Source organism: Pithys albifrons, chromosome 2, assembly GCF_047495875.1.
Source record: "Pithys albifrons albifrons isolate INPA30051 chromosome 2, PitAlb_v1, whole genome shotgun sequence".
In the NCBI taxonomy this organism is placed as follows: domain Eukaryota; kingdom Metazoa; phylum Chordata; class Aves; order Passeriformes; family Thamnophilidae; genus Pithys; species Pithys albifrons.
In genome coordinates, this window is record NC_092459.1 from 100981027 (window position 1) to 100993320 (window position 12294).

At 43.2% G+C, this 12294-nt stretch overlaps 1 protein-coding gene across 1 annotated transcript in view; it reads left to right on the forward strand.

Annotated features, from left to right (window-relative positions):
* CAPN13 (calpain 13) overlaps positions 1-12294 on the forward strand; it is a 56710-nt gene that overhangs the window by 25314 nt on the left and 19102 nt on the right. The window contains exons 5-11 of the mRNA XM_071548063.1: positions 1519-1652; positions 3485-3659; positions 4554-4625; positions 6351-6436; positions 7785-7859; positions 9263-9429; positions 10860-11005. Of these exons, the coding sequence (XP_071404164.1) occupies positions 1519-1652; positions 3485-3659; positions 4554-4625; positions 6351-6436; positions 7785-7859; positions 9263-9429; positions 10860-11005 (855 nt within the window). The remainder of the gene's footprint in view (positions 1-1518; positions 1653-3484; positions 3660-4553; positions 4626-6350; positions 6437-7784; positions 7860-9262; positions 9430-10859; positions 11006-12294) is intronic.

Consider the following 12294-nt stretch of genomic DNA (forward strand, 5'->3'; position numbering starts at 1 on the left):
CTCCTGTATCACTCTTGCACTCTTGGAGAACCCTAGGAGTTTCCATGAGGTTTCTCATTCTCACTGTGGCTTTTCCTGTCCTTGTGAGCTCAGATAAGACCACAGTCTGAAAGTCTGTGACAGTCAGAACAAAACAGCTCTCTTATCCAGCTGCATTCAGAAGGCCTCCAAACTTGAGCTCCCTACCAAAGATGGCCAAAGAACTTGGCTTTTGGACTGCATTAATTCCTCCAACCAGTTCTCTATGATCTCCTTGTTTACCTGTTGTGTTTACACATGAAACACCATGGAGAGTTGTGGCTGGAGGTCATACCTTTTCTCCATACAAATCTGCTTCCAGGGGTTGACTGATGACAGAAAGGCCTGTTAAGTGATTGAAAAGACAGCTCCTTTTGGACAGTCCTTTAGTCTGTCTCTCTTTTTGGGCAGGGGACAGCCAGTGGAAGGCTTTTCCTCAAGCCCCATCCTTCCAAAATCAAACAGAAGCCTCAGATTGCTCCTGGAGCCCAAGTTCAGAGAGCCCAACCTTGCCACCTCCTGCTGCCACTAAAGTAGGAAGTGGGAGGCCTGGGTAAGGCAGAATGTAAGAAGGATCAAACCTGCTTTCAGCTTAGCAGACTGTAAGCTGCTTTGCTGCTGGGCAGATCTGGTCTTGTGCTTTTCTAAGAGAACAGCTCATTTCTGGGCTTTTCATTGACTGAAGCTGTTGAAATAAAATCATGCTAGACTAAATCTATTGCTGGCATACTTCCACTGCAGTCCTTAGCATTACTGCAAATAAGAACTTGGCCTCTTATGATTGCGAATCATGCTAAGCTACATTAATCTGCTAATGACTCTGGAAATGGCTCCTTTAGTTCATCCCCACAGATCTTTTTCCTATCTTCTCCCTTGAAAGGTTTCATCAGCTGGATCAGCTGGAGAAACACCTGCTCTGTCCACATGCTGGAGAGACTGCCTGTGTCCTTCTCATCCATCAAGGAGATGTATAACTCCTCAAAACAGCCTTTAGTCACCACACTGTCTCTGTCCATGACAGCATGTCAGAGTCTTAATTGAAACACAGAGGAAAGAAAATCTAGAGGCTGGTTCTTGACAGAGTCTCTCTGACCAAGAGCTGTGCTGCAGGAGCACATCCAAGTGCAGCTGAGGAATGAGGCTCATGGAATCATCTGCATGATTATTATTTATCACCTTGAATGCTTCTATCGCCCAAGAATGTTAGCATATTCCCCATGTTGAATCTTTTCTCCCACTGATTGCAGGACTATTTATATTCCCGAATTATTTGCCCCGACACTGGGAAATCAAGCCAATTGGTAGCTTCTTTAACAATGTGGACCATTAGGCCTCGGGCAGTTCAGGAGAAAACCTACACATATCCATGCTTTGGATTAATTCCTGTAGTACTTCAGGAGGCTGTTGCTTGGCATGAATGTTAGCTCCTAAAAGAGGCTCATTCTTTTTAATCTCTCTCTTTATTTACTTTTTTTTAAATTTTATTTTATTTATTTCCAGTTCTGGCAATGTGGAGACTGGGTGGATGTAGTGATAGATGACCGACTGCCTTTCCTAAATGGAAGATACCTGTCTGTACACCCTCGAACTTCAAATGAATTCTGGCCATCCTTGCTGGAAAAAGCATATGCCAAGTAAATATACCTGGTCTATTCTTCCATCCCGTGCTGATTGCTTTCTGTGAGTGGTTTCACCCTCTGCCTTCTGTGAAGTACACGGCTGATAGTTGCATATGTTGTGCTGTGCTCATGAAAGCACCTGTAGCTGCCTGTAAACACAGGGCCAACATAACCCGGAGATGTTGGTCTTGGGTTAGACCTAAATGTACCCAGACCTAAATGTACCCAGTTCAACTCTGGAATGTTAATGCCTGAGAAGTAAAATGAACAGGGCAATGGCCAGTAACATGAAAGGGGCTGGGATCTCCTACTTACTTAAAAAAAAACTTCTTTGCCTCTGGATTGTTTTTATCTTTTTGCATTATCCTCTGTTTAAAACTGCAAATTCTAGGCAGAGTTTATCTCTGTTTACAGTCACTAGTCAGAAATCATGTGGATATTTGGAGCAGGCAGTGAGAAGAAGTATGAGCGAAGAACATGCCCAGGCACAACACATATACTCCTGTGAGTGTCTGGTCAGCTCTCACCTCACACCCTTTAGCTGAGGTCCCCAGAGTACTTCAGGGTAAATAATGCTCAGTAAAGAGATAATAACTTTGAAAAGTCATCTAGAGAGTGAAGGGATCAGAGTGTGGTACCTTAGTATTTGCCCATTGCCCATTATTAAATATATTGAAGCAAAATTCCTGTGCTAGAGGTAGTATGAAGAGCTGGAACCTGTTACCTGAAGCTAGTGAAACATTTGCAATGCAGCAAAGAGGACCTGAAGAAAACAGCTAATAATTTTGGCAAATTTGTTCAGGAATATGCAAATGTTAAAGCACCATGTGAGTGACTCAGGAATAGGATACATTTTGCCCTGAGATATCTCAGTAAAGTTCACTCAGGATTTAGTATCAATTTGCTGTGTAAGATTTTAATTACAATGCATACCAAACCTCTATTAAATTAAAGTTGCAAGCAATGCTGTTTATGAGATTCCCATTCGAGAAGTTATTCCCCAGTGCCCAAAACAAATTCTTTTCATCAATGTAGGACAAGGACAACTCTTCAAAATACAATTAGCTGCAGACTTCATTTGATTACATTCATTAAATACAGTGTGTATGGTGGGGTTTAACAGCATGCTCTACCTGCTCTAAGTACGGCATGTTCCAGCTTATTTGCTGTCTCAATAAAAACCACACGATAAAATCAACAAGGACTGTGTTGGCAATATTAAATTATTATCCTATTATTGTACTCTAGCAGAATGAACTGGGAACAGTGCTGAAAACTTGTTCCTGTCTTGCCTTGGGAGCATGGGCAAATACCTTCACCTCTCTCTTTTTCCTTTTTCTCTTTTGAAAACAGGATACTGACCATTTTTGCAAAGAATCATGGCAAAATACAGTATAGAAGCTCACAGTTCAGCTCCATTTGATCTGAAACATCCATGTGAACTAGTCACCCTTGACCCCCTGTTCAGAAAAAGGAAACTGGGTGCTTCAAGATGAGATGCAGCTCATCTCCTTAAAATGGCTGTGTTGGCATGAGATGCACCTTGTTATTTTCCACTGTCTGTAAATGGCTCTAGACAGCAGCTAGACAGATGTGGATGAATACATAGGAAAAACACCTCCTTTGTCTCATTTGCCCCACAGAGCATGTATTGTGTCTGGCAATGTGTTTTGATCACTTTTTCTTTCATTACCTGGCCACAGTGTCTAAACACCCCAGCCTCCCCCACCTGCTGACCACCTTGATGCACATACCCATTTTGGAAGGGAGCACTGCACATTGTTTATTAAAATATGGTGTAAGGACTAATTAATTTTAAAAAAATATTTTATTTTATTTTTGTTCAGGCTACGGGGTTCCTACCAGAACTTGAATGGAGGCTACCTTTCTGATGCTTTAGTAGATCTCACAGGGGGAGTCCAAGTGCAGTTTTCATTGAAGGATCCACCTCCTTATCTGGAGGAAATACTGAAAGCAGCTGACGAATCTTGGTGTCTAATGGGGTGTAGCACCCCAGGCCAGGTGAGTCACAGGGCCAGCATCATGTCTTTCTTGGTTTACTGTGTTTGCACAAAGGTTGCTCTTTCAAGTGGAAAAGGAAGTCTATAATCACTCCATGCAATAGGTACAGTTTACGGATGCCTGAAGGGATCTTGGCAGCATAAAGTAGATAAGGTTATTTGGTAAGGAATGTAAAAGCATTTGGCCAGATGTAGGCAGATTGATCTGTCAGTCAGGGGGCTATGGCTTCTCTCCTGGCTAATTCCACTGCAACAGAGTGGTGTCCTCTTGCAGCAGGACTGATTTTGGCTTCACAGCTTTGTGATCAGTTCTAGCAAGGCCAAAATGCACCTTTCTTCTGTGAGAGAATGCTATTATCACATTGTGATTTGCAGATATTCGTGCTGGGAAGGTGCAAAAGGCTTTGTTCCCAGTGAGTATCTTGATAAAATGTCTCCAAGTCTTCCCTCTCAGCTTGTAAGACTGCAAAATGTCTGACACTGCTCCTGTAGTGCCTGCTTCACCAGGACATAAAGATCAAGTGTTGCAAACAAGCCAAACTAGGACAGGCACCTGAGCTCAGGTGGCTTACGATGGGCTATGAGTGGTGGGGAATTCCGCAGTCTCCCAGTCTGACAGCTGATCACCCAGTCCAGCTCATTTTGCAGTTGCAGCAGCTCTGGACCATCAAAGAACTTGAAAATAAACACCTGTAGTTTTGTTAAATTTACTTGCTTGCTTATGACTGGGAACAAGTCATATTGCTCTGGAGTATCTCGGTATCTGAGATATGTGTGTAGTTATGTAGTCATAATTAAGCTTTTTTAGTGCCGTGACACATGACAGTTCTGGAGCTATGGCTGTACTTTTACAGCACAGCACAGGGCTAAAAGCTGTGCTTTCTCCCTTCTGCAGCCAAAGAGGAACATTGAGCTGAGGAATGGGATGGTGCAGGGTCATGCCTACACTATCACAGGAGCTGTGAAGGTAAGATCAGGGACTTGTTCCTGCCTGGAGGTCTTGTACTGATGATCCACTACAGGGCAATTGCAGTGCTGTTCCATTCAGAGCATTTTAATTAGTGTCACACTTAGGAGGGATTGTTGAAAGCACATAGCTCAAATTCCAAAAGGTGGAAGAATTCTGGCACAACAAGAAGAGGGAATATATCCAAATCTCTAATTTTTTCTAATGCAAAAATGCAACTTATATTCACTTTTGTTTTGGGACACTTCAGCAGCAAATACAGCTTTTCTAGAGATTTTCATTCCATGCTGACTCTTAAAAAATTTGCTTTTCTGTTTCAAATGGAAATAGAAGCACTGGCTGAAATTGTGGGATTTGTCAAATGATGCAAATCTACATTTGTTCATCTCAATCAGAAGCTGCCAAAAATCACTGTGTGAGGAGTAAATCACTGGTTCAAGAACAGCATTTCTCCATCTTTTAAAGCTGTTCTACTCATGTAGAACTGCTCCTGGCTGGGTATTAATACTGATGATCTGAAAACAGAACTAGTTCATCACACGGACCAAAAGAAATGAAGGATTTTTTACAACCAGAAGTTAGAACATGGCTTACCCCAGTAAGCTGTAGTGCACACAGGGAAAGTTACCAGTGAGCAAGGGCAAGAAGGAAACCAAACAATAGCCATGCTGTCAAGCAAGATAGCTGCAAAACGTTTGAATCTCAGAATCTCAGAACCTAAAGTACTTTGGAAAGGGGACGTTGTTTTCTCTTAGGTATTTTCTCCCTTCTCCCTCTCCATTTGATGGTCTCCTGTATGAGCTTGGCTTTGACTCATATCCCTTCATGCCATGGCATGCTTGATGCCATCATCACAATGTGCTGCTTCTTGGAGGACACTTGCTTGTAGCCAAGAGACTGTGAAATGGCTCCAGAGAAGGCCCCAGCTGTCTCTCCCCAGGGCAGGGATAGGAGTATCCCCAGTTCTATTGGAGAAGAAGCAGGCTGATCCAGCCTCCTGCTGCTTATGGTATGTGCAGAGAGGAGAAAAAGACTTTGCCCCACATGCCAAGGCATCCAGAGGTCTGTCCTGTGGTGAAATGATGAGAGGCTGGGCCTTTGCCTGGAAGGAGTCTGCCATGGCGTTTGTTTCCAGCACTAGCTGTGTGCATAGAGAGAGACAGAAACAAAAGGTTTGTTTCTCCTTTTCGCTTCCACCATTTTGGCTTTACTGGCAAAAGTCAGTTGTTTCTGAGTAAAATCGGTGGCAGCAAGAGGAGAAAAGCACCAGAAACCTCAGCTGTTGGAAACCACAGTACTGTAGATATAGAGCCACAGATTCTGTTTAACATCATCTCTCTGTGCTCACTGTTGACTTTCACTCCAGGCAGTCTGGTGACCTCGTTCCTCAAAGTCTCTGCCTTTGCTGACTCACAGGATCAGATGTGCAGAATTAGGCACTGGAATTTCCCAAGGCTGTTGAATTCATGCAATGTGGCAGGAATGCTGCTGCTTCTGTCAGCTATTCATGATCCTCACAAAAGCAAAATTGTTGCAGTTTTCTCTCACACATCATTCCTTTGCACAGTAGCAGAAGGCACTGATTTTTAGCTGCAGTCAAATGAGATCAGAGGTCAACCAGGTCTCTAAGGTATAGAGGAAGATCCATTTTATTACCCATCTCTTCACTAAATATCATGGTTGTGAAAAGCTGTGCCCAAGTTTGTTTTTCTTTCCTCTTTGCAGATCCGCTACAAGAATACCTGGAAGCATATAATCAGGATCTGGAATCCGTGGGGCCATGGGGAGTGGAAGGGACCCTGGAGTGATGAGTATGGTCTCAAAGCTTAATGTGATAGAGAATCAATCTTTTATATGCTTATTGCAGAGAACCTCTGCCTTGTACCAATTTTAAAAAACAGGTATTTCCAAATCAATTCATTATAAGAGTTATTTCCATCGGCAAAGCAACTGCCAACAGAAATCCAATCCAGGGAAAACTAATGCACCCTCACTAGGCCCAGGTGTCCCTTCTTGTCTGTGTATACATTTTACCCAGTGCATCATTCTAGATAAATCATGGATAAAAGAGTTGTTAATTCCTGGAGTAAGCTCTGACCATGTCCCTAGATGCTGACTGGCTGCTTCTATTGATTGCATTTCCCTGCAGCAATCATGCATCCACGTTCCTCCTCTTTCTTCCCCTCCTCTGAGTCTGGATCTGGGAAGCACATGATTAGACGAATCCATGGAGTAGGGCAGTACTGAACACAGGGACAAAAAGGGTCCTGGTTATTGCAAAGACATAGTTCCAGGAAATGGTTTGAACTGATCTTTTGGATCCTGCATTCAGCTTTGAGGATGCAAAGACCCCTTTAGAGCTATGTGTATAATCTAACATTTCTTTTGTAAAGGAAAGGAATGAAATAGAGGAAGACTACAACAGTGTCTTGTAAATAAATAGGTGTTAGTTTTCCTGTTAGAATGGGATCAGTGTCTCCATGATGAGATAAATGTTCTTGTGTCACTCTTAGGTTTATCCACCTCTCCTTGTTGCTAGGATCACTAACAACTTCTCTGCTAAGAAAAGTCAGGCTGACATGTTGCATCTGGATGGGTTGGTGGGTTGTGCAGACATGTTTAAGGTTGGGATAATATCTATCTGCTCAGACAGCATCCTCCCATTTTTTGGAAGGGTGAACTACAATCTTAGATGTAATTGACATGTCAGTAGCGCATTCCCAGGTAAGCTGCATAAATCAATAAATCATTGACTCATGCTCTGTTTATTTATCCTAAACTCTGCAGAAAGTACAATTATCACTTAATTATAAACATGCTGCTTGGAAACAACACATTTGACTGGCTAATGTGCTCTCAACATGTCAATGTAACAGTGCTTCAGATTGCTGTGCCTTGGTACCTCTCTACCCTCTCCAGCTTAAGGACAGGGACAAGGGCTTGGGGACAGAGGACCACTAAGTCAGGCACTGCAAAGGTGCAGAGCTCTGTTTGCTGGCCTTGGCTATGAAGGTATCAAGTATGGTCCTATTCCCAGTGTGAAGTTTGTTCACCCTGCCTGACCCCTCATGACTTGACAGACTGGTTAGAGGAATGGGATGGCCAGAGAGATGAAAAATTGTGTTTCATATCTTCTTGTTGATTTGTTCCTTTTTGCAGCTCTCCTCAGTGGAACGATGTTGAGCCTAAATACAGAGAAGCTCTCCTGAGAAATAAGGATGATGGAGAATTTTGGTATTTTCCTATTGATCCTCTGTCTATTACGTTTTCTGGTTTTCTTCATTATGAAAAAAAGAGTCATTTTGGCAGTTCTCTGCTCTTAGTGATGGCTCAAGACAGCCTGTGTTAGCTGTGTGCAAACAGTAAATTGGAGGTGGTCCTGACAATGTGGTTTCAGAGGAAACAAGACTTGAAAAAATGGAGCTGGCCAAGATTAAGTAACAAGCTGGTGAAAAAAATGAAAAGTGACAGAAGTAAAAACCTGTACCACCTCACCTGATCATTCTGTTGTGCTACCATTCCCCATAAAGTGCCTGGCTTGAACCTTGGACTGACAGGAGCTTGAAAGCGACAGGTGGCTAAGCAGGTCATAGAGCTTGTGTACTTGGCTGCTCTTCAGGTACTTGTGGTTTTACACTGCCTCTGATTACTGTCAGATACAGTTCAGCCATGTATGAGCCATCCTTTAGAAAAACTTGTTCAGAAAGTACCCAGTTGCCCTGTGAGGCTCTGAGGAAAGCAGAGCAACAGCAAGTTGGTCTGAAATAGACACTTGAGGCTTAAGCAAAGAATGAGTGTGGGGCAGGACACTGCTGAAGATAGCAGGGCTCCATCTAGGGACTCCTAAACGTGCCCTATGATTTACCTGAGGGATTAGGGGCAGTCAAGTAGCCCAAATGCACTGAGAGCTGACCTCTTCTGCAAGATACCAGCCAGTGCAGCTACAGTCATCTGCAGTGCTCTCAGTAATCCCCTTTTAAAGACCTGGGGGCCAAATGTAAATACCTAACTAGTGTCTTCACAGAATCACAGAATAGGTTAGGTTGGACAGGACCACAGTGTGTCATCTGGTCCAACCTCCCTACCCAAGCAGGGTGATCCCAGAGCACATGGCACAGGATTGTGTCCAGATGGTTCTTGAACACCTCAAGTGAGGGAGTCTCCACAACCTCTGTGGGCTACTTGTTCCAGGGCTCAGTCACCTTCACAGTAAAGAAGTTCTTTTTCATGTTCAGGTTGAACCTCCTGTGCTTAAGTTTCTGACCATTGCCCCTTGTTCTATTGCTTGGTACCACTGAGAAGAGTCTGGATCCATCATCTTGAAACCCTCCCTTCAAATACTTATAGGCACTGATAAAGTCCCCTCTCAGTTATCTCTTCCCAAGGCTGAACACACCCAGCTCCCTCAACCTTTCCCCATAAGAGGGATGCTCCAGTCCCTTAAACATCTTCATAACCCTCTGCTGGACCTGCTCCAGGAGCATCATGTCTCTTGTACCAAGGAGCCCAGAACTGGACACAGCACTGCAGATGGGCCTCACTAGGGCTGAGCAGAGCGGCAAGATCACCTCCCTCAAGCTGCTGACAGTGCTCTTCCATCTTAAACTGAAAGATGAGATTTTCCTTCTTCTCTGCAGGATGTCCTGTGAAAACTTCCAAGAGCAGTTTTCATGGCTATACATATGTAACAGCACCCCAACATTTCTGGACTTTGGAGATGAGCACTGTACAACATGGTCTCTGGACAGGCACATCAACCTGTGGAGTCCACACCTTGCTCCAAGAAGGAACTACTATTCCTCAGGTAATGAACACAGCAGTCACCAAGTCCTCTCCACTGATGCTTATGGTGAAACATTTAATTGAGCACCAAATTGCAGAAATATTGATTGCCAGTTGTTAATGCCTGCCCTTTCCCATTACAGCACTTACCAGCTAAGCAGGCAGAAACAAAGCAACAGCACTGGCTCCTGAGTTAAAACAGGAGATGTGATTTAGGAACCCTGGACTCTTTAAATCAAAATGAGCTTGTATATCTTCTTTCAGTCAGTTGCAGTAGATGTTACTGGGGATCTCATCAGAACATCTGGTCTGGCAAATATGTGATTGCTTTTACAGAGCAAGAAATGAACTGAAACTAAATGGGTATGAAATGAAAAAATCATGCTACAAAGCCCTACTTTTTAAGGTAAAACTGTCTTTGAGCAAATAATATGCATTGGTTTTACTGCCTGTGCACATACTCTTCTGGCATTGCAAGCTCCAATCATTAGTAGTAATTTTTTTTACATTTTTATCTTAATTTATCTTACTTATTTTTTAGCTGCATCTCTATTTGGAGTCTGTTTTTTTAATCTAAGATGGTAACATATAATCAATGAAGGGGCTACTTTTTTTCTGCAATGCTGATCCCTGACTTAGCAGCTTCAGGCTATTCCTCATGACCAGATCACCATGTCTCAAGGTGTGATAACAAAGCACTGCCTGTGCTCCTGCACACCATGGGCACTAGGACTGAGTGACGAGATGGTGTGCAGAGACAGTTTCCTTGGAGCTGCATTCTCCACCAGCACTCTAGTAAAGTTCCTGTACCAGTACAATCATGGTAATAGCACCTTTAAAGGCCACAAAAGCAGGTATCTTGCTTAAAGTCTAGACTGCTTTAGGCAGATGCTGCCAGCTCAGTTCTTTTTCCCCATTTTGGGCATTTCACTGCTGTTTTATCAGGTATGCTTCCTGTTAACCAAAACCAGGGCCAAGAAGAAGCCTTTTCCCTCTGGTGCTCAGTATTCTCTCTGTCCATCACAAACATTAACATGAAGGGAAGAGAGGATAGCTTTGCACCATTTTGTTCTTTTCTATGTGCTTATGATCTCCAATCCACAATCCTTTTTAACTCAGCCACTGGGTCATGGGACCTGACTAAGAGTCACTGCTTTTCTACCACTGGAAGGTGGGCTATGTAGGGGAAGCAGATGTAGGAGGGTTGAGAAATCTGTATTACTTCTATGACTTTGCCAGAGATTTCTAGAATGATTAATGTGCAGTTAGTTTAACTGCAGATGCCTCAACTTCTAGAGCTACTGTGTAGATTACAGCACTCTGTTGTATTGAAAGGATCTTGGAGCAGTAACTACCTATTCCTCTGCTTCCCCAGAAGTAAGATCTTACACAATAGGCTACTACTGGGACATCTCAGTGCCTACTACTAATCTATTAACACTTTCTCAGCAGGTGCAATTTCAACAAACCCTAAGTATTTTTTCAAAGTGGCAGATTATGACCCAAAAGCCTATAATGTAGTAATTTCACTCATGCAAAAACATCCTGAGCGTATGCAGGTCGTGAAAAACCTGAAGATTGGCTTTTTCCTCATCACGGTAAGCACAATCAGATACCATGTAGGCACTGTTCTTCTCTGTGTGATTTATTATACCTGTATGTGGAAGTGAAGGACTGCATTGCCTTTTGGTCCATAAAAGGAGAGGAGTCAGTATGTGGTGTGAATTTCTGGATGCCTTCCATTGTAAAACTTCACAGGGAAAGTAGATTTAGGCAGGCTTCGTTTCTTTTATTCTTGTCTTAAGGAACAAATGTTGAACTTTTAGTTTTGTAGCATCCCAAGATAGCCCTGGGAACCTCTGGGAGTCCCCAGGATGCAAAGTGTACCAGGGCACATATCCTCAGTATCCAGCAATAGCAGTGACATGCCTTGCTGGCCTGGCACAATGCAAGACATCCAGCACTAACCACAACTCTCAAGCAGCACTCCAGGTATAGCAGGGAAGCAAATGGACTCTTGTTCTCCAAAGTGGACTTTTCTTAACCATCCCCTTCTTTTCTATCACTCAAAGGACATGTAAAAAAAATTTGCAAAATACATGGAAGCCTTGCCTTGAGACCAGTGCAGGGGTAGTCCACTCAGATATCTGGGGTCTTCACTACTGTTTCTCTGGTTTTCTTTCTTGGTGACTGTCCAGGGAAGTGTCTTTTCAAGAGCAACTGTTACCAGAGCTTTACCAGGCTTACTGAAAGTACAATTGCTAATGCAAATGAATGCTAGCCTTTTTCAAAGTGTTTTTGTTGTCTGAGAAGAGTGGGAGGGGATTGTTCTTAACCTGAAGAATAAAAGGAAGCAGAGGTTGCTATGACCCAAATGTCACATTCTCCTCATCTTCAGAGAGGTTTGCCCTAGTCCCAGACTTTGAATAACTGATGCTGTCTAACTGATGCAGTCTAACTGCTCCTCATAAAGGAAGAGTATGGCTTTGTAGCTCATAAAAAACAGGGTCAGAGAAATAAAAGATGTCATAAAAAGAGCATCCCTACAGCAAGGGGAACTCACTATCCCTGTGTGAGAAGATCCTTTGCCCTGTGCAGATATCAATCCTGCAGGACCCCATGGGGCTATCTGTGCCACTCAGAAAGAGCTGCTGTTCCTGATAAGTGGGGAACTCCCTCCTTCCAGCATTCCCAGCACTCACCAGACATGGAGGTCCCTGTATGCTCTTGTATGATGCACATCCATGTTGATTACTCACCCATTTTAACAGAAAAGACCTTCACTGGGAGGTGATGCCATAGGTGCTGTGTCCCTAAAAAAGAAGCTGTTTAATCAGGAAGCAGACTAGGGGCCAGATATTCCTTATTCTTGCCTTATATTTAAAAT